Source organism: Gasterosteus aculeatus, chromosome Y (assembly GCF_964276395.1).
Source record: "Gasterosteus aculeatus chromosome Y, fGasAcu3.hap1.1, whole genome shotgun sequence".
Taxonomy (NCBI): Eukaryota; Metazoa; Chordata; class Actinopteri; order Perciformes; family Gasterosteidae; genus Gasterosteus; species Gasterosteus aculeatus.
In genome coordinates, this window is record NC_135709.1 from 12,777,346 (window position 1) to 12,802,630 (window position 25,285).

General features: G+C 43.2%; 1 protein-coding gene and 1 long non-coding RNA gene across 5 annotated transcripts in view; one reads left to right on the top strand and one right to left on the bottom strand.

Annotated features, from left to right (window-relative positions):
* Window positions 1-882: 882 nt before the first annotated feature.
* Window positions 883-8,465, bottom strand: LOC120812231 (uncharacterized). Of its 4 annotated transcripts, XR_013455077.1 has the most exons (6): window positions 7,568-8,465; window positions 2,583-7,166; window positions 2,057-2,310; window positions 1,788-1,916; window positions 1,306-1,446; window positions 883-954 (listed from the first exon to the last, which is right to left on the bottom strand). It is a non-coding gene; the product is annotated as an uncharacterized LOC120812231 (long non-coding RNA). The 4 variants fall into 4 exon arrangements; XR_013455074.1 differs by having other exon boundaries at window positions 2,057-7,166; XR_013455076.1 differs by lacking the exon at window positions 7,568-8,465 and having other exon boundaries at window positions 2,057-7,262.
* Window positions 8,466-8,571: 106 nt separating this feature from the next.
* LOC120812202 (junctophilin-3-like) overlaps window positions 8,572-25,285 on the top strand; it is a 46,598-nt gene continuing 29,884 nt past the window's right edge. The window contains exons 1-3 of the mRNA XM_040168010.2: window positions 8,572-10,296; window positions 21,645-22,122; window positions 23,470-23,835. Of these exons, the coding sequence (XP_040023944.2) occupies window positions 9,915-10,296; window positions 21,645-22,122; window positions 23,470-23,835 (1,226 nt within the window). The 5' untranslated portion in view covers window positions 8,572-9,914. The remainder of the gene's footprint in view (window positions 10,297-21,644; window positions 22,123-23,469; window positions 23,836-25,285) is intronic.

The window sequence follows — 25,285 nt, forward strand, 5'->3', positions numbered from 1 at the left end:
TTTTGAGCTGTTAAAAAGGAAACAAGATACAAAAGATTCAGAATGACTTAGCTATAGTATTAAGCTCTAAACTATTTTAGACTCTCAAAAGGTATTTGAATTGTCACATTTCATTTCATCCTAGATATTTTATGCTGTTATTTGTTGCTTGTACACCAGAGTTTTATGTGAATGCTGAAAATTGAAATTTATTTTGTAATACAGCTGAAGAAGATTTCAAGTCTTTGCAGTAACAGTGAAACCAGTACAGTCATGTCCACATAACTCCTATAATTAATTATTTAATTATTTATTTCAGTGCAGAGATTGTTTACAGTGAACATCCATATTTGTTGCATAACAGTCAACATTTTGAACAGCCAACAAACAAAGTTAGATCAACATTTAGTACAAGATCAAATCTAGTCTCTCACACCAGGCCAAATCCTGTTTGGCAAGAGCAAATACAGGCCTGAATATCACTTTGAAAAGATTGATAATCATTGTAATGTCCTGGGATGGTCAACATCTCAAACAGGTGGAGGCTGTGGGGTATCTGCCCATGACCACCTCTACGGAGGGGCTCGTTGGGAGAATCTCCCACCCGGTCCAGAATTTGACCAGATTGGTCAATTCAGTTGGTGTTGCTATGGAGGAGATAAAAAAACAATGAAACAAATCAAATGACCAAAAAAATCTAATTTGACTTTACTATCATCAGGATAAATAGCAGAGTCTGGCACTAACAGCTTACACTCAATGGAAGAGAAGAGCAACCCGCAATGTGAAGTTAATGTTGAACATTTAAACAGCCAAGTAGCCAAATTATATTCTAATAGCACTTTCAAATGTATTTTGTAAACCTACCATTCACAATGAACTGTCGAAGATAGCCTGTAATGCAGCATCTGGTGTCAACTGAATAGTCGTCGTCATCATCTTCATTCTCACGGATGTGATTCGCTGAAGAAGTACCTGCATTGAAAATAACATGGGAGAGCATTGAATCATTTTTCTATTAAGGGTTACCACACATTTGTCCCAGTGAATTTTCAAAACTTTTCCATGAAATTTAAATAATTATGACTCATTTTTTACTTTTCCATGAGTTCCATCATTGTATCACTTTTGTAGGACCTTGATGATACATTACTAGTCAGTACTTTTGGAAAGGTCGACGATGTATGAACACATAAATAACAAGAACAATATTGAACATGGACTATAATAGATGCTGACGAGGTATGAACTGTAATTATTAGTAATTGACAATGACATAGTAAGAAAAAATACAAACATTACAAGATCAGAAAAATAAAAATTTACCTCAGGGCTGATATTCCCAGCTCCCTCTTTTGGGAGAAGCAAGGCCCCCGTGTCAGGTCGTTGGGTCAGCACTGTCCACATTGGGGTTTCTTTAAGACCTCGTCGAAACTGTTTTATTTGTCTTGTGACACGGCCAATCACCTGTTAATAGTAACATGGCAAAGGGTATATCCAATAACATTACTCGTCTTAAAGCAATCTCAGCGTAAAAAATTAGAAAAAGATTATTTTCAAGAAAATAATAACATTTAAATAAATTTGTTATGTTTATATCCACTAGTGATTGGAGTTATATGATACTGTCCTTCTGCTTACTGATAAACCCCATTTGCATTTATTACTGACCATCCACTAACTTTAAGGTTTCCAGGAAAATAATTTGTCATCATTTGACATCATCAACCATGTTTCCTCCACTCAGATGACAAAAACACACAAACTTGTAACTTTTGAAAGCAAACATTTCTTAAACTTTCACTCACAGCATGGATTAGAAGCTTCTCAAAAATCCATCTCCTGTTCTTCTCAGTAAGGGATTGGAGGTCCCAGGCATAGGCCAATTCCTGGACACTCCCTGCATCCCTCTCTGACAGTGTGGATTCCCCTTCAAGCTTTAAGACAAGAGGCAGTTGAGTAATGCCAGGTGCTATGTGCACTTATAAAAAGTACTGAATATAACACATTATACATATTACTGGGATTTAAGCTTTTATACAATCAAGATAATAGAATCAACTTTAATTACACATACAAGCCTGATTGTTTCTCTTATGTCCAGGTCTGGACAATCCTCCAGTGTAATTGTGGCAGTTTCAGGACTACCACCAAGTAGAACATGGACAATAGCAGGGCTGAGTCCAGACAGGCATGGTCCTCCATGAAGGAAAGAGTGGCCTACCATTCTCCCAGCCACCATGAACATGTCACTTTCAACCAGAAAATGAGAGGCTGAGGGGACCAAATGTCCAGGCTCTCCTTCAAAAAGCTGTGTAACATTGGTGTTTGCTGTTGAAGACATTAATAACATTAAATAACAATAACGTGGTTTGTATAATCTGTGATGGACTGGAGACTCCAGTTCTCTACGGTACAGGCATTAAACATTTGGTAGAATCCTTTGAACTTTCAGGATACAGCAAACCAACTAAGATGATACAGTTGTATAGTTGTTATTTAAAAGAATCTTGACTATAATGGTGGAAATCTTTAATATACTTAAAGTAAACATTAAACAACAAACAACATTAACAAGGATGCCATACATCTAACATACATACCAAAACTGATGCAAAATCCAGCCTTCAGCTTTTCCATGCATGTTGAGAAGAAAAAGCGAGTTACACCCTGGCCAACAGCAGTATCTCCTGTAACACAAGTTATGGTTTGACAGAATACATTTCAAAGAAATACTTGAAATATTTTTTTGACAACTGAAAATTGATATTGGAGCAACCTTCAAGTCTGCAATTCAGGGGTCGTCCCCATTCCACATTAAGTTTCTTGTAAAAGGAGATAAGGGCCATGTCCTGTTCAGCCAGACTTCTTCTTATGTCCATGCTGAGAAGTAAGGGACTCTCCATTTTATGAATACAGAGACAGTTGTCTACACACTGAGATATGGCCTTGGAAGGGTCACTGACAGTTAACCACTCTTATAAGAAAAAATAAAAATGAATGTGGTTGTTTCATTATTTATGCTTGACTGTAAAGATAGCAAAAAAATAATAAATAAAAAGTAGATTCAAATAAAAAGTAAAATACATTAGGCCCTACTTTGGCATAAACAGTCTAATAGTAGCAACATAAATGTACAAATACATTAATTAATATGTGAGTAAATAATGGTGTGCTATGAAGATTTTGCTAAGACTGCTTTTTCTGTAAACAATTCCCACCCAGAGCAGGCCATACTACATGCTCATTTTTATTGCACTGTAACAATGTTACCTTCTTTAACTGTACTATGTCACTGATGACCCTAAGCATTATCACCTACCATCTCTATCTGCTGCACAAGTTCCAGATGGTCCAGGTATTGCTGTTTGCTCTTCCTCACTGACAGTACTTTCATGCCTCACTTGATTTCCTGCTCTAGCCACATAAAGCTCTTTTTGTGTTACACTTGCACAAAGAGTAAGACAATTGCCATTAAGAGAAAAAACATGAAAAGATAAATGGATACCTTTCCCCGCAGGCTGAAGAGTGTACCTCAATAAAATCAGTGGCAAAGATTTGTGCGCAGACAGGACACTCCAGCATATCTGCTGCTGAGAAATGGAAGTTACAAGAAAGAACAATGATATTTTGAAAGAAAAGGTTTCTTAATTCATTTTATGAATGCTATGTAATATGTGTGAGATGCATGTACTGGTAAAATATATTATAACATTGTTTTGTGCTAAAGCCGTGTCTCAAGTGTCCTGTATTTGACCCTGATGTGCAAAGAGCAGCATGATACAAAATGTTGCTTTGCAGCTGTGTCCTGCGAAGGGAGGGCGGTCGACTTGATCTCATAGACGCTTCAAAACAAAGGACTTCTGTTCATGTCCTTGGTTTATATCTTATTCGGTACGAAAGTTCCGGATCCACTTTTTTTATTTATGTCAATTAATTATGATTTGCACCGGCCACTGAGGAGGATCTTGTGTGTGTGTGTGTGCTACCCTCAGCTTCACCTGGGTTCTTATCTCAACTTGCTTTGCAGCTTCTCGTAGCTGGCACAGAGAATGTCCTTCACATGTATAAAAACTCAGTATTTTTACTGCTCGGAGACGCCATTACACCGAGCGCTGATACGTGCTAGTGTGTTAGACCTCCTGCTTGCAAGCAATAGTTAGAGCCAGATATCTGCAGAGAATTGCTCATGTAATCTTTTTCTCTTCTAAATAAATGTTAACTTTTTGACTTTAATTGATCAACGTGCTGCGGTTCTTGTCATCAACCAACTCGGGGGGGATTGAAGATCCTGACATAATCAAAATCAAACAAAATCTTAAACAAATACTTTTGACATTTTCTCTCTTCAGGCTCACCGCTATCCACATTAGTCAGGTTATCGTCAACATCAATTACATCACAAGACTAGATGTGTTCTGTCAGGAGTGGAAGGGGAACTGCTGCTCCACACTTCTGACAAATGGCTTTTGGCATGCTCCTAAATGCTTCATGATTGAGTGGTAGGGGATTTGTGTTAAGTTCTTCTTGAATTCTTCTGGCTTCTTGAACAGATTTTTAGCGCAACGACCTATAGCCTTCAAGACCCTGCCTGAATAGCCACTATCTTCAGGAGGCACAACACAGAGTTTTCGGCTTCCCCATCCAGCTGTGGAAAACATTGCAGATGGAAATTAGATTGGAAACTTTCAACAGTGTATTGGATATATAATATATATTTAATTTAAGTCAAAGTAACTAGGCTTTTTGTGTGACTACAGTATAAACTGAAGAAGCCACCTGTCTAGTTTACTTGACTGTTTCAAATACAGTTATTACAAGTTAACACTTTGTAGTTTTGTTTTTGTCTTGCAGTAAGACTCCTAATAAATGTTTTCCCTTGAATTCAACATAGACAGTCTTAATAACAAATGTACTTGATATGAGTTAAGATAATTTTGTTAAAGTTTTATTTGGGAACCATCTGTAATTACACTTTTATCCAAAGCGACGTACAATAAGTGCATTCAACCATAGGGTACAAACTCAGGAGAACAAGAAACAAGAAAGTGCAATTTCCTCAAATAAGCCAATTTACAATTTGCTATAGATGAGTGACGTTACAAGTACAATTTAAGTGCTATAATTTGTTAGTCTTTAGTCGAGGTAGAGTCTGAAGAGGTGTGTCTTTAGTTTGCGGAGGAAGATGTGAAGGCTCTCTGCGGTCCTGGTGTCTTCAGAGAGCTCGCAAGGACATTTCGGCGCAAGGACAGCAAAGAGTCGTGATCTAGTCGAGTGTTTTGCTCTCAGTGAGGGAGGAACGAGTAGTTTTGCAGATGCAGAGCGGAGAGTGCGGGTTGGGATGTAGGGTTTGACCATGTCCTGGATGTAAGCTGGACCCGATCCATTCACAGCATGGTACGTGAGCACCAATGTTTTGAACTGGATGCGGGCAGCCACCAGTAGCCAGTGAAGAGAGCGGAAGAGTGGAGTAGTGTGGGAGAATTTCGAAAGGTTGAAGACCAGTCGAGCTGCTGCATTCTGAATGAGCTGCAGAGGTCGAATGGCGGTGGCAGGGAGACCAGCCAGGAGGGAGTTGGAGTAGTCCAGGCGGGAGATGACAAGAGCCTGAATCAGTACCTGCGCTGCCTTCTGAGTGAGAAGGGGACGTATTCTCCTGATGTTGTAGAGCGTGTATCTACAGGATCGCGTTGTCGCAGTGATGTTGGGAGTCAGGGAGAGTTGGCTGTCCAGTGTGACGCTGAGGTTCATAGCGGTCAAAGTGGGCGTTAGCACGGAGTTTCCAAAGTTGACTGTCGGGTCCTGGGTAAGCCAATCTTTTCCGGGAAAGAGAAGTAGTTCAGTCTTGTCGGGGAGGATTTTCAGATGGTGGGAAGACATCCACTGAGAGATGTCAGTTAGACAGGCAGAGATCCGAGCCGCCACCTGGGTGTCCGAGTGAGGGAAGGAGAGAATTAGTTGGGTGTCATCGGCATATCTGTGGTAAGAGAAGCCATGTGAGCGAATGACAGCGCCAAGAGAGTTGGTGTAGAGTGAGAACAGGAGGGGACCCAGCACGGAACCCTGAGGAACTCCAGTAGTAAGAGGACAAGGTTCCGACACAGATCCTCGCCAGGTTACCCGATAGGAGCGGCCGTCGAGGTAGGACGAGAGAAGGGAGAGAGCAGAGCCTGTGACACCAAGTTCCTGAAGGGAGGAAATAAGGATCTGGTGGTTGACCGTGTCAAATGCAGCAGAGAGGTCCAGAAGGATGAGGACAGAGGAGAGATAGGCAGCTCTAGCAGTGTGGAGTTGCTCTGAGACAGCAAGGAGAGCAGTCTCTGTGGAGTGGCCTGCCTTGAAACCTGACTGGTGGGGGCCAAAGAGGTTGTTACAGTGGAGATAAGAGGAGAGTTGATTAAAGATAGCACGTTCAAGGCTTTTGGACAAAAAGGGAAGAAGAGAGACCGGTCTGTAGTTGTTTTCTTCAGAAGGGTTGAGGGTAGGTTTCTTCAGGAGGGGGTTGACTCTTGCCTCCTTCAGAGAATTGGGAAAACCGCCAGATAACAGAGCGTTATTGATAAGACAGGTGAGGAACGGAAGAAGGTCAGGTGCGATAGATTGTAGAAGATGTGATGGAATAGGGTCAAGAGGGCAGGTGGTCGGACGGGCAGAGGTTACTAGGGTAAGAATTTGGTTAGGAGAGAGGGCGGTGAAAGAGGAAAGTGAGGGCGAAAGAGGTGAGGTCGGTGGGACGCGAGAAGTAGGAAGTGGGTTTGAGAAGGAGGAGAGTATGTCAGCTATTTTCTTGGTGAAGTAGTTGACAAAGTCTTCCGGAAGAAGGGTGGAGGGGGGAGGAGGGGTAGGGGGTTCGAGGAGATTGGAGAAGATCGAGAGGAGTTAGAGTTAGAGTTAGAAAGAAATAACTTCTTTAATGTAATATATATATATATTAATGCATATAAACATACAAGCTAGACTAAAGAACTAATTGCATATTACTACCTCTTCATCTGTTGTGCTCTCATCTACTGCCCAACCCGGCCTGCATATGGAGTATTTGCTCCTGCTCTTTTGGAGTTCTTTCATACGGCTTTGGCAACAAATAGAAAGCCACTTCAAGCGGTTTTGCTCTCTTGGCAGGAACAAGATTTGCTGCAGGAAAGCGCCTCTTTCCTCTGGCCTTGGTAAACATACCTGGGAAGGACCTGTAGAAAACAAGTTTTTAAGTCTTTTCTTACTACATTAAAAGGTTGACAAAAAGGCTCTTGCATGATATATGAATATAGAAAAACTTGGCATTCTACTGCATACTTTCATCAAGTGCTACAGGCAATGATTTAGACCTTTGAAACCTATGATCATTTCTTATATAAATTTCACATTAGCCCTAAGTGAAACAGGTCTTTATAGGTTTTACTGAATGGTCACAAAAATTAACACTTAATTTCGATGGCTGCAATTTTAGTAAGAAGCTGATAATGCTACACAATGCTATGTCTATCATTACTTACTGTGGATAGCGGGTGGAGTTTTGACTGTACAAATTGACATCATTACAAAGTATGTATACATAAATTTGCATTTGAAATAGCAAATTTTTCTTTACCTGGTCATTTCCATTTGAACTGAGGGTCTTTCTGGCTGAAGGGCTGAACTCCCATATTATATATATATACTCCCATAACGTTACCCTGTAATCACAAATACAGCACAGAAAAAAACCCGTAGGAAGGATATTACAAATCAGTAGTACAAGTATAATATACATGATTTTAAGATAATCAGACAGGCAATATCCTTGTACTAAGTTTGACTAAAGCAGAATCATATCCAGCATGAGCTTAGCGGCCAGGGCATTCTACTGATAATTGATCCATGCTGTAGGTGGTACGGGACACCTTACCCAGGATATAGTCGGAGTTCTCATAACCCGGTTACCAGCTTCACGCACGTAGTTACCAGACCAAGAGAACTCCATCAGTACCCCGGTTATTCCTGCACATACTGTCGGAGTAATGCGTCTGCATGTGCTCCGATCTTGAATCTAGAATTGATTGCTCTTCCTTGGGTTCCCGGATGTTGCGGTTGAATTTTTTGCAGTTGAATATTTTAACGTTGAATTCAGATAGATGACTTCAATGCATAAATATTCAGTGCTAGAAATTCAATCACCTTTTTCTTTCAAAATCCGATGACACAGATTTACTTCCATACTTTACATTAAATACAATCATAACTGTAGATTGGTGTTATTCTATTACAATTGCAGAATTGTAGTGGTTTTACAATATGGTCATTACTTTATGGATTATACAGTTTCAGAATCATGGCTATATTCTGGTGTGCACTATATGCATTTTATTAATTTTATGAACAGGGTTGTCAGTTTATTTCTAATATCCTACAATGCAGAAAGACAGAGACAAAGGGGAAGTAAATGCTGAAAAGCTACAGGTGAGGGAGGAAGCGCGTGTGTGTGTCTCTTTAAGAGCTGGAGCGTGCTATCGAGCATGGGGAAGAGGAGGAGGAGGAGGAGGAGGAGGAGGAGTGGATTGGTTGGCTGCATTGGAACAGCCCTCTTTAATGAGCAGAGATCTGAGGGAGAGAGACACACACCCAGATCAGCAGAGAGAGAGAGAGAGAGAGAGAGAGAGAGAGAGAGAGATTCAGCCATTGGAGGAGAGACCAAGACAGCAGGCAGGAAGGCAGGCTGTGCGTCAGCCGGCGCTCCGTAGGGAAACATGGAGACTAGCAGGAGATGCTGAAGAGGACAGAACATAGCAGTAACAGGATCATGTAGATGGATGGTGCTTCATCAAGCGGGTCAACCTAAAGGGAAACCACGCAGAGGATAAACCACTTATGGACGCAGTGGATTAAAGACCCGCAGACAGAGAGAGAGGGATTAGAGGAGGAGAAATTATTTTGATTGTCTGTGTGTGCGCACTTGTCGTAGACAGGGAGTGTGTTGGTGTGTCTGTCTGTGTGTGTGTGTGTGTGGATGAGGCAGGAGACTGCATTGTTGCTCTCCAGCACCACAGGACAGAAAAAAGACAAGCAGATTACCTTATGTGTTTTCTCCATTTTCTGTCTCTCCCTCTCTCTATGCATGTGTGTAGTCCCCCACTGTGCGAGTGTGTGTGTGTGTGTGAGTAAAGTGAGCGACAAAGTCTGACTTTTAAATGGTAGTTTTTTGCCGCATCATCTGGACAGGGATTGAAGAAAAAGAAAGAAAGACTGTTTTCTGTCTTTCTTCATCACACATGTCACACCTCCAATTTGGGCATTGGTGCTGATCAGAGAGCCTTTAAGGGTGGCTTCTATGCTGGAGGCTCGAAGGCTTGAAGGGCCGGGAGACTTCTCGGCTCTATACCTCAGAGAGGCGGAGGCATCATCAGGTAGGAGGCGGCCGAAGGCGGGGGGCACTAAGCGTTTAAGCAGGAGGAAGAGTTGTCGTAGACCGTGCAGGGCGATGGCCCGGCTGGTGAAGCTGCCCCATGGTTGAAAACCCTTCTGAGAAAGGATGATGGCAGCTCTGGTTCCACTCTCCCCCTCTCCCCCCCCCGTCTGTCACCGAGAAGCTGGAAAGTGCTAGCCGATCCCACAAGGAGCCCACCAAGACGATGGTGTGAACACGGCCTTTCCCATCGCTCAAGAAGACCACTGACACCCCCGCGAAGGGGACACGTATTTGTTGCTCAGCTTGTTCATCCTCCCTTTTCTCCAAAAACGGCCGACAACAAGGGGTAACGCTGCTCTATTAGCATGGGAGTTCTCTCCCTCTCCCTCCCACTCTCTCCTACTCCACCGCCTCCCCACATCTGACCGTACCGACATCCAAGCTCCGCGCCGTGGACAACCAGTCCTTCTGCTCTTTCCCTACCTTCCCTACCTTTACCTACCTTCTTCTTTTTGTCGAGGCTTCAGTGGAATTGCCAAGACCTGTTTCATGCATGTCCACTGGCGGCAGGTTCAACTTTGACGATGGGGGGTCATACTGCGGTGGGTGGGAGGAGGGCAAGGCGCACGGCCATGGGATCTGCACGGGACCCAAGGGCCAGGGTGAGTACTGCGGCTCCTGGGCCCACGGTTTTGAGCTGCTGGGCCTCTATACCTGGCCCAGCGGAAACACCTACCAGGGCACCTGGGCTCAGGGCAAGAGACACGGCGTGGGCATCGAGAATAAGGGCCGCTGGGTATATAAGGGCGAGTGGACGCACGGCTTTAAGGGAAGATACGGCGTGCGGGAGAGCACGGGCACGAGTGGGAAGTACGAGGGGACCTGGAACAACGGACTGCAGGACGGATATGGAACAGAAACATACTCGGATGGAGGTAAGAGGGACGAGACACACAGGCAGATGCATTGTGGGCATTTTGGGAGTGGGTCGAAATGTGTGTATGTGGGGACGTGTGAACCAACCAGCACCTGTCGAGATCCGTTATTTGGCAGACAGACGATTGCCATCTGTAAAATGACTCCTTACTTGAGAATGATTGACATGGTGATGACAGATGTGCAATAGAAGGAGTTTTTCCTAAAGTCGCTTCCGGTCACGCTTTCTTCTTCTGTGCCTTGTCGACACACACACACACACACTCATCCAGAGTTAGGGCGTTGCAACAGGACCGTCTATGACAATGACTCTAATTTTCTACCTCTGTCTCTTCTCTCTGTATTTTTGTCCTCTTCATCCTCACCCCTCAGCGTCATGAGGACACACTGTGTATTTGGAGGCAATTCAGGCCATGCAGTCTTAAGGGATGAATAAAAAGTTGGAGGGACAGATGAGAACAGCAGCTCCCAAGTAACTCCCAAGTCCCAAGAAAAACAAGTTTTTTTAGAAAACAAGGATGGGTAGAGGGCTGAGACATCAAATCTATGTCTTCACCCTCCACATTTCCACACTTAGATGTACCATGCCACTTTAATTACTTCTGTCTGCTGTAAAATATCTATCAAATACACCACACAGAACGTTCACACTCCAGTGAGAGTGTTGAAAGCTCATATTCCAATATTCTTTCACTCCAAACCAGTAACTTGGGGTTTTAAATGGAGTCCACAACCATTAGTTGCTCTTTGGGCCAAATGCAAACATCCCATGCTAACATGCTAATGCCAAGCTAGTATAGGGTTGGCCTTCTTAGCTCACAGCACTAGCATGATTACATTTGCTAATTAGCCCGGATCTTGTATTTTTGTAATCAATACGTGACAGCCACAGCGTGTCAGCTTCCGCTCATTAAACGCACACTGTTTTTTCAAAATGAACTTCCGCCTTCGCAGAAAATCCTCATTATCTTTCCAAAATAAACGCCCATGGTAGATTTACTTTAGTTTGCAACAAACATTTGGGAAAATAAGTTTGTTTTATAATAAAAATAGGTATGGTGACTTGGTTTTGCATGGTACATGAACAGTTAGTTTGGTTAACCATTCACCCCAACCTCCATCTCCCTCCACTCTTTCGATACGTCAAGGGCTCCAACCTCCTAATACTGACATGGAGGCGTTTATATAGCCGTTGTTTGACAGCCTGGTGTGTCCCAAACAGATGCCGCAGAGACGAATTGGGAGATAGAACAGGTGGTTCTTCGGATAAGCCAAAGACTAATCACCACCAAGGTGGATACTAAATCTAACCTAATCTAAAAATGAACTATAGCTGAAACTGATGTAGTTAAAGTTTTGTGCCAGTCTAGTGGCTGTTGAAATTTTTGGTGTTTTTTTGAGTGTTCAGCACATCCTGAGAGCCATAACGCAAGCAGAACCACGAATACAACACAAACAAGTAGGATTGCCAAATATATTTCATTTTTTTACTAATATGACTCGTATTATAAATCTGACAATATTGCCAAATTACGTGTTTGCCACTATAATCTAGGTTCATATCCATAACCTTTTTTAATGTTACTATAATTAAAGGTTACAATATTTATTGTAATAAATCTTTAGTTCATAATTCCAATATGTAAACATCTTTAAGTTGTAGAATACTATTTTGAACCATCAGATATACCCTGTACTTGAAATCAATGGCATCAATGCACTTTGAGTCTCTAAGGCCGAGGGCAGTCACTGTTAATGAGACGCCGCGCACCATGTGGATTCCTGCTTAAAAATAGACACATACATGCAATAAAAGCGTTGTTACATAACTCTACAACTTGCAGGCCGTTTTGCAATGCCTTGACCACACACACACACACACACACACACACATCCACACAGACACACACGTACCCAAGACAACACTCCTGAGCTGCCTGATAAAATCCACAGACCAGCCTGGTTTGAGGGGTTTAATCAGGTCAGAGGAGAAGATAACCAGGCAGAAGGGGCAGACTGTTGGATGAATGAATTGTGTTAGAAAAATTCTCACTCGACACCGGTGTAAAATCATCAACAGGATATTTAATGTTTGCAAACAGGAGACAGAGTTGACACACATACAAGTCATGTGCCAAGTTTACTCAAAGGTTTTCATCTTCGGAGCAGGAATATGTACTTGGAAGATAAACATGCTGAAACGGGGGGGGTGGGGAGGGGGGCTTTTTTACGAAAAGAATGTTTAATTAAGTCTGACTACAACGGCACACAATTTAAAAGTAAGATGATGATAAATAACGCAAAATCATAGATTATACACAGTTGTCATACCCAACAATGTTTATGATTTGGGCTTTGTCATGTTTAACTTTATTCCTATACATCTTTTGTAATGTGTAATTAAGAAAAGTACTCTTCTAATTATGTCATATATCATACCTCCCTCTCTCCCTTTGGTATTTGGTTAATTTCAAAAGTTTCAGAATGAACTCGGTTCACAGCAGATGTTACCTTTGCATCAATGCTGCAGGAGTTTCAGGCAGAAGATTAATGTAGATGTGTGCTGCTGAGGTTGTTAATAGAGCATCAATGGTGTTTTTAAAATTAAATGTGTGAAATTTAAATGAAGTAATAGCCCAAGTTCAGACAGAATGACTACTCATGTCTTAGCCTGGAGCTTATTTCACACGCTCTCTCATTATTTCCTCGTAGTCGTTGTTCAGAGTTGTCAATCAGGACATCAGCTGATTAGATCAGCTAATCCTCTCCATCCAAAAAGAATGTTGTGTTAAAAAATGAAGAAACGCCGGACGAACAAAGGGCATCGCAGATTTAAAAGTTAAAATCAAATGTATTTAATAAAGGAGATTGTGTTGTGGTAAAAATAACATCTCAGCTGAGGAGCCGCTGGTCTCAGCAACCAACAGGTCCCAGGTCAGTCCTTTGACCATCCCTAGTGCCCGTTTGTCGCCTCCACCAGCGAACTCGAGAACAATGGTTCCTACAGGTATTTATAACAATGCTTAAAGGTGTGAAAGTCAGTGTCCACACCTCTGGGAGTGGTCTTCTGGTGAGTTCAGTGTAACTCGGATTTCGAATGGCCCATAGTCAATATCAGTTGTTGTTCAAGTATTACATGCATGCATTCCAGTTGATTACATTACATCAAATATAATCATAACTGCATTGGTATTATTCTATTACAGTTGCAGAATTACAGTGGTTTTACAATATTGTCATTACTTCATTGATTACACAGTTTCAGAATCATGGCTGTATTCTGGTTTACACTCAATGTATTTTATTTATGAACCGTGTCGTCAGTTTATTTCTAATATCCTACAAGAAGAACGAAACTTCTGGTTCTGCCTTTTTAAAATATGGTTGTCTCCCTACCATCGTTTTGCAACCCTCCACCTCCCAATCTCCGCCCAGTCATCATTTGAGCAGCCTCATCAGCAAACACCACCATGTCCGGTGGCCACGGGGGGGTTTATCTTGCTGTTGCTCAAGGGAGACGTCCATCAAATACAAATCTCCCTATAGAGTCTGAGCGCCAAAGACTCGGAAGACTTGACAGCAGAGCTAAACAATGAGTAGTAATAAATACTTTTATTTTGTACTTGTTAATGACACCAATAGGAAAATGCCACTTGTTATTAAATGTTATTCCTCCAGCGTAACATAGCGAGATTTGCTTGCTAGCTGTCCTCTAGTAAGATAGCTATCTTGCTAATCCCACCACGCCCCTTTTAATGCTTCGCTGGCTCTAGAATATGAGCTGAATTTATTTTCAACTCATCTGGCGAAAGCAATGCAGTGTCTGGAAACAGCATTAGATTGTTACATTTCATTCTCGCTCGCTACTCAATGTAACTAATGAACTGCTCAGTTAGCAGCTGCTTGCCAGAGGTGGGTTTGTTTGTCTGGGAAGTTTGCCACTTACAAGTTTGCATTGGCAATGGTAGACATAGAAATGGCCTCCTCTTAGAACATCCAACCAAAGTGATTAATGTCCCTTTTTGCTCCTTTTTAATTTTTATTTATAACCGGAAGTTGCCGCTTGCGTTGACCCCACAAATCATCCGCCCACGTTCAGCAACAATATTGCTTCGGCAGATATTGGTGCACGTGTGACTGTGCCCGAGTGCCGCCTTGTCCAAAGCAATAATAGTCAGGAGCTGAGACATCCGAAGATGCTCTGTTGCCGACATACTTTTAGATCACGCTGTGCACTTTAGAGCCAGCTTCATTTCCCAGTCCCACTCTGCCTTCCAACTACACCTGATGCAACGTCTCTCGCAAACGCCCCTCTACTAACTCATTTCTGCTGTTTGGCTTTTGGTTCCTCTCCTACGTTTGCCAACATTCCTCTCTCCTCTCCTCTCCTCTCCTCTCCTCTCCTCCCACCTTGCGTTTCCCTCCCTCGCACCGCTGCCTTTCCACACAACCGCTCTGTACAGTGGGGTTTCCATAGCAACGCTCACCGACATGCAGCAGGTCAACGTGTCACAAGGGACTGAGTGTTCCTCCCCGCTATTGGCTGCCCAGCCAGCTCTACCGGCCTCCGATTGGCTGGCCTTGCCTTCCGGTGTTTACCGGAGTTACGGTGTTTACTAACATGGAGAGCTTAGGTGACTGATTATAACAACCACACACCCACACACACACACACCCACACACACACACACACACACACACACACACACACACACACACACACACACACACACACACACACAGACAAAGAAATAGAGTGAAGCAGAAAAATGAAAAGGCCGCTTCAGCAATCATTTTAGTGAGAAATGAAGTGAGTCACCGAGGGAGAGGCAGCAATTACAACTGTCGCTGTGTTCAACGGCAGCAACCGCTAGAGATTACAGCACCAGTGGGTGTTGTATCTGACTAGATAATACGCCACACAGTGTTAAAAGCACAACAATTCATTCAGCTGTCCTGCTGCTACATGAAAACTCAAGCGCACGCCGAAATAAGAAAAACAGTATTCCTAAGGGGAACGTCCGATGGCGGATGCTTTATTAAACAACGCTTGTGACAGCCCGGAGCCATCCTCCAACCTCCCTCCTGTCCCCTAGCTGTTGGTAAATACGCCACATTATAATTATCCGACATTAACATATCTTGCTAGCTTGCTAAAGGCCGCTATCAGTGCAGCAATTATTCCAGCTCTGACCATGTTATGTAAGCTGACATAATAAATTCACTTCTCACGTTTAGTGCACCCAGCAACTACATGAATGATTATCTATCCTGAGATGTCATAGGTGGGCCTAATGAAGTCAAGAACATGCTTAATATGGGTTGTGTAATGGTTGGACATGACGTCATGACGACATGAAGCTTGGGGTATATATGCAGCCTATTTGAGTGTGTGGGAGGACGCTCTTCAGTGCCTCTTTGTATCCTATTGTCCTTTGAACTAAGACGTGTTTCTCTTGACCACTCATCCACACACGTGGATCGGTTGTGTTCAGATTGTAGTATCAAAGTACCAACTACCATTATTTGGTTGGCCTTCCTCTTACTCTCTTAAGGGATCAACCTCAATTTGGTGCTCACTTGTCAACGTTCCTAAACGAAAGTTAAGTCTAGGAAAACCATAATGGTTGGGCAGAAAATAACGGTTTGGGAATGTCCTGTATTTGTTGGACCTCTCCACATCTGTGGAAGGGAGTGCTTCTTCTCGTAGTACCGCCAAGTCATCTGCAAAAAACAGGTTGTCAAGCTATGTCCACCTCTTGTGCTCTACAAATGTCTTTGATTGTTTTCAATAGCCAGTTATAATACAAAATGGGATGGTAGGGATCCTCGACCCCTGAGGTTACTGCCTCATATGTGTTATTGTTAAAGAATATTCCATAGTCCCCTTATCCATGCCACCAAATCCTCAACTCCTTAATTACATGGAAATGGATCAGAGAGTTGTATTCCATCAAAGCTCAATCCTGCTACACAGAGTTGTGATTCAATCAGCACAGGATCCGTCTCTGAAAGCCAGTATGCTGCTCCTGTTGATGAATGTAGACTAATTCCTTTATTCTGTTCAATATGATCCCTCAATATGATCGCACTTCTCCTGGTATGCGTGAGTGGGTGTGACCGTTTTGTAGTTTGCGCAGTTGCAACAATCTTTATCGGAAAGAGGTTAAAACCTTTCCAGCATGCTATCAAAGGAGGGATGTTGGCACGTGTCTTGTCACGGAGAGGTCAGTAGAATGCCTGGATGTGGATGAACGCTTTGGCTAGTGCAGGAACCAAAACCTTCTGATAACAAAACTTACTTTGACCAAAGCATTTGAAGGATTGGCGGTCTCCTCTCTGTGTATCTGGCCTTTGGAGAGGAAAAATGTTTCTATATTCATGATATAATCATCTCTATGTACTTGTTTGGGTATAGCTATAGCTATATCTAGCTTGGTAATGATTGACAGTTTGACAGAGGGCGAGGGAAAGCTAGAAGGAGGCCCACAGACAGTTAGGCCACACATAATAAGACTCCAAGCATGCAATGTTGTAGAGATATGGAGACAGAAGAGTCTTTGCCACACTGCGAATTGCCGAGGCCCTGGAAAAGATAGTGTAGGGTCACTAGCAGTAGGACCCATGAGACAGAACGGGGGGGGCAGTGAGATAGGTGCCAACGGACAAGAATGAGGGAACCAGTGAAGTGTCGTTAGTGTCTTGGCTTGGTTTATTTGAGTGTGGGTCGCTCATATAAATCTCTGTGAATCCAAGAATCCAAATCTACAATGTAGTCTGTGGGTCTGTGTTACTGGGAGTTCCTTGTCTGTGTAGGTTAGGGTCAACTTGGGTCAGATAAAGTCAACGAGTTTGAGTATATTTGGAAAATAGTTAATACTACAAAGAATTAATCCACAACACCACCAACTTGCTGACGAAGCCACAATGCTCCAAAGGCTCATTCTTACAAAACCCAATAGTCAGTAAAATGTCCTATTGTCTAAAAGCCCATTTGCCTGACACCCTGTTATCCTAAAAACAAACTCCCATTGTTCTGAAAGCCCATTACTCCAAAAACAAGAACATTCTGTGCAACAAACAAAAGTACCCGGCAACATTTTAGCCAAATTAACGTCATCAAACCCTCTGGTCGTTTTTTCTCCTACATTGGCGAATGCATGTCCCCCCCGACTCTACCCGACTCTACCTCTGATTGGCTTACACTAATATTCTTACCTTGAACCTAACTAATCTCACTCCTCATGCTTAACCCAAGCCAAACCCACGTTCTGTTTGATGTGTACAAATATTACCGAACTATAACAAAAAACAAGATCTGTTACAAAATGACCAACATGGACGGACATTGTCAGGGCAACGGCGCAATATGTTATCATGGGGCTTTTTGATGACAGTTTTCAGCAGATATAAAATCCTCGACTAGGAATCTGAAAGACAGACAGAAAAAAAGCATCAGAAAAATCTCTTAAACAGATGATGGTCTCACACAGTGATTTACACAGCCAGGGGGTTCGCTTTGAACTGACTTCCCCTGCCTTCAGTGTTCAGTGAATTCCCCACAGTTTAGTGTGTCTGTCTGCTATGCGTCTGTTTATCCTGCCAGGCTGTACGGCTCGTTGTCTGTTTGTTGGCGTGTCTACCTGTCCAGTTACCATCTGTCTTTCAATTTGCTAATCGACGCAGCTGACGTGTCACAGTTATCTGTTCTTAACAGTCATCTTGACTATTTTTATCTTTCTTTCTTTCGTCTTAAAATACAACATGCGGCTTCTTAGAAAAGTGATAAAGAATATAAATACACCAGGAATCATATACAACAACACAAACTTCCACATGCAGTGGACCAGACTTTCTCCGGATTAGTTCAGGAAAAAATGACACAAAAGAAAAACCTTGCACAGCATTTATGCGTCTCCTTTTTTGAGTTCACACATGAACTCTGATGGTAATGTGTCGCGTTCTGCTTTGTTGGCATTGCTAATACCTGCCTCCTCTACTACGGCAACAACCCCACCGCAGGCTTCATCTTATGTAACGGGAGTGGTTTGATGTTTGTAGTGAGGATTAGCAGTGCTGTCTGATACATGAAAACTCTAAAGATCTATCTTTGAAGTCTGCCGGCCATCACTGCTGATACGATATTAACTGGACTCCCATACTCATGAGAGAGTTTTCCCTGGGGGCCCTTGGAGTGGCACAGTGCAGCATACAGCAAGTATGAGAATTGAGTGTGGAAGAGGAAGGTATAAAAAGTCTCACTTTGGTTTTGGGAAAGCACATTCCCCAAACAGATGTATTGTAAAATTATACAATATATTAAGAATACAGGGTGCACCGTGTGAAATCAATTCTTCTTGCTTCATTAGTTACTGATGGTGAATTGTTGTACCTCTACACTAGGAAGAGGAGATGATGCAAAAGAAAAGACATTTATAAATCTTGTAATTATACATGTCTTGGTTGTGGTTGTGGAGCATTTTGGAAGAAATGAAGAACTGAAAATGTTGCTACTGGCATGAACAATCTGAGACAAAAACTAAACTGCGTGCGAGACTTGACCTTGTGTCGTTTAATCTTATCCGCCCGCCCCCATTTCTCTCACGTACACAAACACAGACAGACTCTGACATGCAAGTGCTGACGTGGTGAAAAAACACATAAATAATTCATAAAACAACCAATTTAAACTTCTATAGTGGGTAGTATTTTTTTTGTGCTTGCTTTTTCTTGCTGCTGTGCTTCATGGATAAATAATTTGAGGTGTGAAGTAGTAAAAGAGGCTACAATGCGGTAATATAACTGCACATGAGCCACTTTGAATCCTCTGGCACAAGTCAAAGGATAGAACACCAGACATAGATAATACCGCCAGAATGCACAGATTTTGACAAGCATCATTGACTGCTGTATCCTAAGAGTGAGACACGGACCGGAGGAGACCTAGAAATAGAGAACAGGCGCATGCATTGGTTGAAGAGACAATTATGAATTCAACCTGAGGAGTTTGGCCAAGTCGCTGTGCCTCTGTGATGTTTCCGCTGCTTTGATCTCCCTGCGTTAACTCTTTTTGTGTGGCCGCCTCGTGCCGGCTGTAGCGTTGGCCGGGGCTACTGAGGTCCCGAGAGTGCTTCCTGTTGGGCCTCTGGGAAAAATCACTGAAATAATTTTGGCATGTAAGTTGTGAAGCAGATTCCCCCCTCAACCATACGGCCTGAGGTTGAGGCCTTTACATACAAGGAGGTAGAGTAGGAAGGGAGGGAGATTGTGCTTGTCAAATCGTTTTAATTTGTTTTACTTTGAAGTGAGTTCTTGAGTATTGCAGACGTTATCCGTGGGTTTCCATGTAATGCATGCTAACACACACAAACTGTATATGAGTTTGATTTGCACCAGAAGCTTCATTGCAAAATGTGTGTTTCAGCACCATGGAGAGCGACAGGCCCATTTGAGAAAGTGTCCAACTGAATATTTGATTTACTCAAACACTACTGGTCTAGTACCAGTAGTGTTTGAATATGCTTCCGAGGAATCACAAAAAGAGCCAAAAGAAGACTGTTGGGTACAGTATATTCAGTTAATGTTCTGTCTTAGTGGACACAGTTCGTGACCTTTTTGAACTGACACGTAGCGTTTAGGATGGTGGCTGCAGGAACTAATGTTATGAGGTTTTATTGACGATGTGTCTCTTCCATCAATCATGGATGACAATGTGATCTCTCTCTCTGTGACGTGGAAGTGACCAGTGAGAGCTGATTTGGCGCCCCCTCCTAAGGAAGGGGGGGGACACAGATTGTGACAACTATTCAAAGCCAAAGGAGGAATCCTTTGGGTAGGCTTGACACGTGACTTCCACTGTGTTTCAACTCTGATCTGCAAGCATGTCCTGTTCAATGATTTCACAACGGTGTCCAGTAAAATATTTCAAACAAAAACTCTCATAATATTCATTTATTCACTCACACTGTAAATAAGACTGATGCGCTCTGATCAAACAGCCTTGAGATAAATGCCAAGGTCATGATGTTCAGCTTTTGTTCAATTCAATCATATGACTTGATCTCATGACCCAAATATGATGACTTCAGATCTGAAAAAATCAAACAAAAACTTGACATTAATGAATTTGGAATGCACTTGGACTTGAGCCTTTTGACAGACATCTGATGTTTTATCTGCCCCCCTTCCCGCCATGTCTGATTCTACTTGTTTCTATACAGTCAGCAGACACAGGTGATCTTTGGTTCAGACTGTCGCTCCACTTTGTAGCTCTCCTGCTCCACCACGCTAGCGGGCATTTAATGAAATGGTAATCTAGTCACGCGGCTGCATGGGTGTTTTTTTCTTTGTACGTGTCTGTCTGTCTGTGTTCTCTTTGATCCGTTCGTCATATGGTCTTACAGCTGTGTGCTGACATGATTACAAAGGCCTGGCCAGATGTGCTGACCAGCTGGCTATGACACCGACATTGCCCTTTCTTTGTGTGTGTGTGTGTGTTTGTTGGATAGGATAAGAGGCAACATATTGTCGTAATGGCAGGTTCAGAGATAACACACCTTCTAACTCTTTTTTTCCCGTGGATGTGCTTGTTGTGCCCATTCATCTGAGATTGTGAGCAAGAATACAATTGGCTCTCAGCGTTGGTTTAATTCCGCGCTCCCCACTTGACTGACACTTCCCACCAGGGAAACGTTTGTGTGTGTATTTGCGATAAAGATAGAACGTGGTTGAACTCCTTGGTCATGTAGTTTGGTTGGGAGCTTGTGCGCTTGCAACAGAATGAATCAGAGTGCTGTTACATCAGAGGTACGGGCAGGCGGGATGGATCACTTGCACTCTTATTGGAACACACACTTCCGTTTCAACGTGTGTGTGTGTGTGTGTCTGTGTGTTAGCGCAAGAGAGCGAGGAATGACAGAAACACACATCATCAGATGGCCTAGTTTTCAGCAACACAGGGATGAAAGGACAGTTATGCAGCAGTAAGTATGGGTTGTGCAGAGAGACACATTGGAAATGGATGGGAGTCAATAGACTCAGAATACAGTACAAGTACTCAATTTACTACTTTGTTGAGTAATTTGATCAAAAATACATCTGTATTTAAGTGGATAACTCATCACTTGGTCTACTGCCAGCGACAACTGTTTCTCACCTGTAAAAACAAAGCTTTGTGGGATCAAAATTGGGAAAGTCATATTCCCCTTAGCTGCACTCCATATGGCAAATTAATTCTGCTCTTCTCAAACCCCTGCGCAGCAGTAAGCTTGAAAGCACTAAATTCCCATATTCACACATTTAATCATATATTGCTTGGTGTTGATAGTGTTTTCTCCATTTTCTTTAGGAACATTTCAAGGCCAGTGGGTTGGCGGGATGCGACACGGCTATGGAGTTCGCCAAAGTGTGCCCTACGGCATGGCGGCCGTCATCCGCTCCCCGCTCCGTACTTCTATAAACTCTCTCCGCTCCGGTTCGGAGAACAGCAACGGCACAGCTCTGCTGGACCGTACCGGAGCGGTGGTCCCCGGTCCTTCCCCCGGTCCCGGCACTTTGACCACCAGCGTGTCCATGTGCAGCACGGGCAGCAGTCCCGCCGTGTCCCGTGGGGGCTTTGTGCTGACGGCACACAGCGAGGCCGAGCTGCTGAAGGGGAAGCGGAAAGGCGGGCTGTTCCGGAGGTCCATCCTTTCAGGGCTCAAGCTGAGGAAGTCCGAGTCCAGAAGCTCTTTGGCCTCCCAGAGGTCCAAACAGAGCTCCTTCAGGAGTGAGGCTGGGATGAGCACCGTGTCCTCGGCTATATCGGATATAAACTCTACTATAAGGTAACAACCAGAGTGGATGATGTAGGATTTAAATGCTCAAAACTGCTATATATGTCATATTACGTCAAAATCATCCCATACCATACATTGATAGGGCTTTGGGCCACCCCGTCCTTCCTCAAGAGTGCCAGAATCCCTTTTTTGCCCGCATTGAAAAAATAAAAATAAAATAAACTGTAGTGAGGTAATGGGATGAATGATAGTGGGGAGGAAGGTGGAGTGAGAGGACGAGGAGAGATGACGTGCCCGAAAAGAGCTGCCGTCCTTCGCGTGAGGGACATCAATACAACAACCGGCACCTGTCCTACATAAGCGACTGTAAAATGGATTGGCCCGTGGCCCAAAGGGGCTAATCGATCAAAACGTCAGCTTACTAGTGCGTTTGCCGGAAAAAAGGTTTACATTGTGCTATCCAGCGATAATCCTGTTGTCTTTGTCTCTCTGCTCCGCTGGGTTTACTTTGAGCAGACCGGCTTGTAGTCACACTGAGCTGTTCAACATGAAAACACTGGTGTCCTTAACTGAAATAATCTCGTACTTGGAAAGACTTGTGGAATTCCAAGTATACTGAAGAGAGGGGCCACAAGTTACTCAACAACACACAGCTGTGTTCTTTCACAGCTCTTAAAACAAACCATAATTCTACACGTAAAAAAAACAACCTCTGAAGGCTCATGTATGAGTGCAAGATCAAACGCAACATTTTTATATAAGGCATTGCAATTAATAAGTTATTGATGGATGTGAGAGATACTCTTCCTATTTGAACAGATTATAGCGCTAAATCTCCTGCCAGGGAAAACATACTAAAAGGAAGTTAGAGATCTAATTAATGGACCAAAAGAGGCGAGATAAAAACATGCTTGTGAAAGCTCGTTGAGCAAAACACTTCTTATTCCTTAGCAACTTCAGAGAAACTGAGAAGTGGCTGACCATGAGGGGGGCAAGGACAAGGCAATGAGGGGGAAACATCAGTAAAGCACCTTCTTGAGATGTGAATTCTTCACAACACATCCCAAAAAAATAAGAATTTTTCATTTGGGAATTTAATTTTAATATTTGTTTCAGTTGTACTGAAATATTTTCAGAAACACCCTTATAATTTCTCTCTACAAGTGGTGTCAATTTCCATGGTTTTAGGAGGGAAATTTAATCTGGGAAGTATTTCTTTGCAAGCATGAGTCAGGCTTTCGGGAGCCTTGTTGTTATGGTGTGGTCGGCAACTTAAGTACTGTTAGCTACCCTTAAAAGTTGCATGTATTGTTATTTCTTCATTTGTCCTTCTGTATTGAACAAACAAAAAAAAATATTGACTTAACACACCATACAACCTTTTACCTTTTCCAGTCTTGGAGACGCAGACGCAGAGTTGGCCGTCGCAGACGATGACGTAGACGCCACAGCAACTGAGACCTACTGTGGGGAGTGGAAGAACGACAAGCGGACCGGATTCGGTGTCAGTCGACGCTCCGACGGCCTCCAGTACGAGGGGGAGTGGCTCAGCAACAAGCGCCACGGCTACGGTTGCACCGCGTTTCCCGATGGCACCAAAGAGGAAGGGAAATACAAACAGAACATCCTGGTGAGCGGCAAAAGGAAGAACCTGATCCCACTCCGGGCCAGTAAGATCAGAGAGAAGGTGGACCGAGCCGTGGAGGGAGCACAGAAAGCAGCCGACATCTCCCGACAGAAGGCAGATATCGCTCTGTCCAGGTACTGCCCTTGTGGGGATCTAACTCTCTTGTTTGTTATTTCCCTCCATTCCTTTGTTTTAAATAAACGTCTGGTTTGTGTGTATGTCCAGTATAGGTCATGGCTAATATGTAATTATATATTACCATAGAGCTTGAAAGTCCCCACACTTTTTTGGCTCGCAAGCTACTTTTCAATCAACTTTTCAATCCAACTCATGGCGATCTACCCCCACCCCCACCCCACCCCCTCGGGCAGTTCGCCCGAATTATAATGGGGTTGATGGTGGCACATGCGTGGTGACCCGACGTGATATATATATTTTTTCAATAGCAAGTGATCAACCAGCACTGCGTCGGTGACCGACCTGTCTAACGCACGTGCTCACTCACAGAGAGAAACCTCCAGTGGACTTTTTAGGAATAGCAGCTGCTTTTACAGAAATGCAATTTATGTCTTTATGTAATTCTCACAATAGCAAAGTCAAAGTGGGCCGCACTGGACCCCCCGGCAGGCCGGATTCAGGCCTTAAGTTTGACACCTGTGCTGTAAGGCAACAGTGGTAACCACCACACCACCGCCCTGATACACCATTGTCACTAGTGTTGCGATTACTTGGGTCAGAGAAAGGGGAATGAGGTTCATTGCCAGTCGTCTAAACGTTGAACCGAACTGAGCAAAAATGATTCCAATGCGCAAAGTGATGAGCAACGACCATTTCTGATATTCCTCACCTTCCATCTTAAGCGCTGGTTCTTCTCTCAGATGGGAGGAGCACGTGCTCCCCCCGCTGCTTGTTTGGGTTGTGGCTGCGCGGGCGGGTCTTGACAAGTTCCCATTGATGGGCTGTGGACGTCCACGCAATACATGCGAAAACACACTTTGATCACAAATTCAAATGTCACGGACGCGTACTCGGGTATGCCCAAGGTATAACTTGGGCATACTCTCCGTTTCTGTTGTACCAATGTCCACCTGCTGCTAGCGTGATAATGCTGAAAATGTTTTACATTTTGGACATTTACATCTCCATGGTGTTCTTGGCCTCAAGTACATCACATTCAGTGGAAAAACGACAATACTTATGATAATAAAGGTAAACTTTTGTGCAGGCTTTTGTTTGAGGAGTTGGCTCTACACATCTACACCCCTGTGGATGGCCCCGTTCTGCATTATGATGGAGATCAATGATGTTTGGCCAGGAATATAAAGCAACAATTTTTGTTTTTCAGCTCAGGACTCAGAAACTAATTAGCTATCCTGTGACCTGTAGTCATGGATACGCATTGATATTCTTGTCATGTGGGTGCCCATCATAAGTAGGGCTATGATCCACTTGTTGTTTCAAGGAATCAGGTCACAGGGCCATGGCCGCTGTGCTTTTGGGGTAGCACTTGTGGTCCAGGCTTCTTTTTTCAAACATTTGCAGTTTGGTCTGTAATGGCAAGGTTTGGATAAGGAAATTAAATAA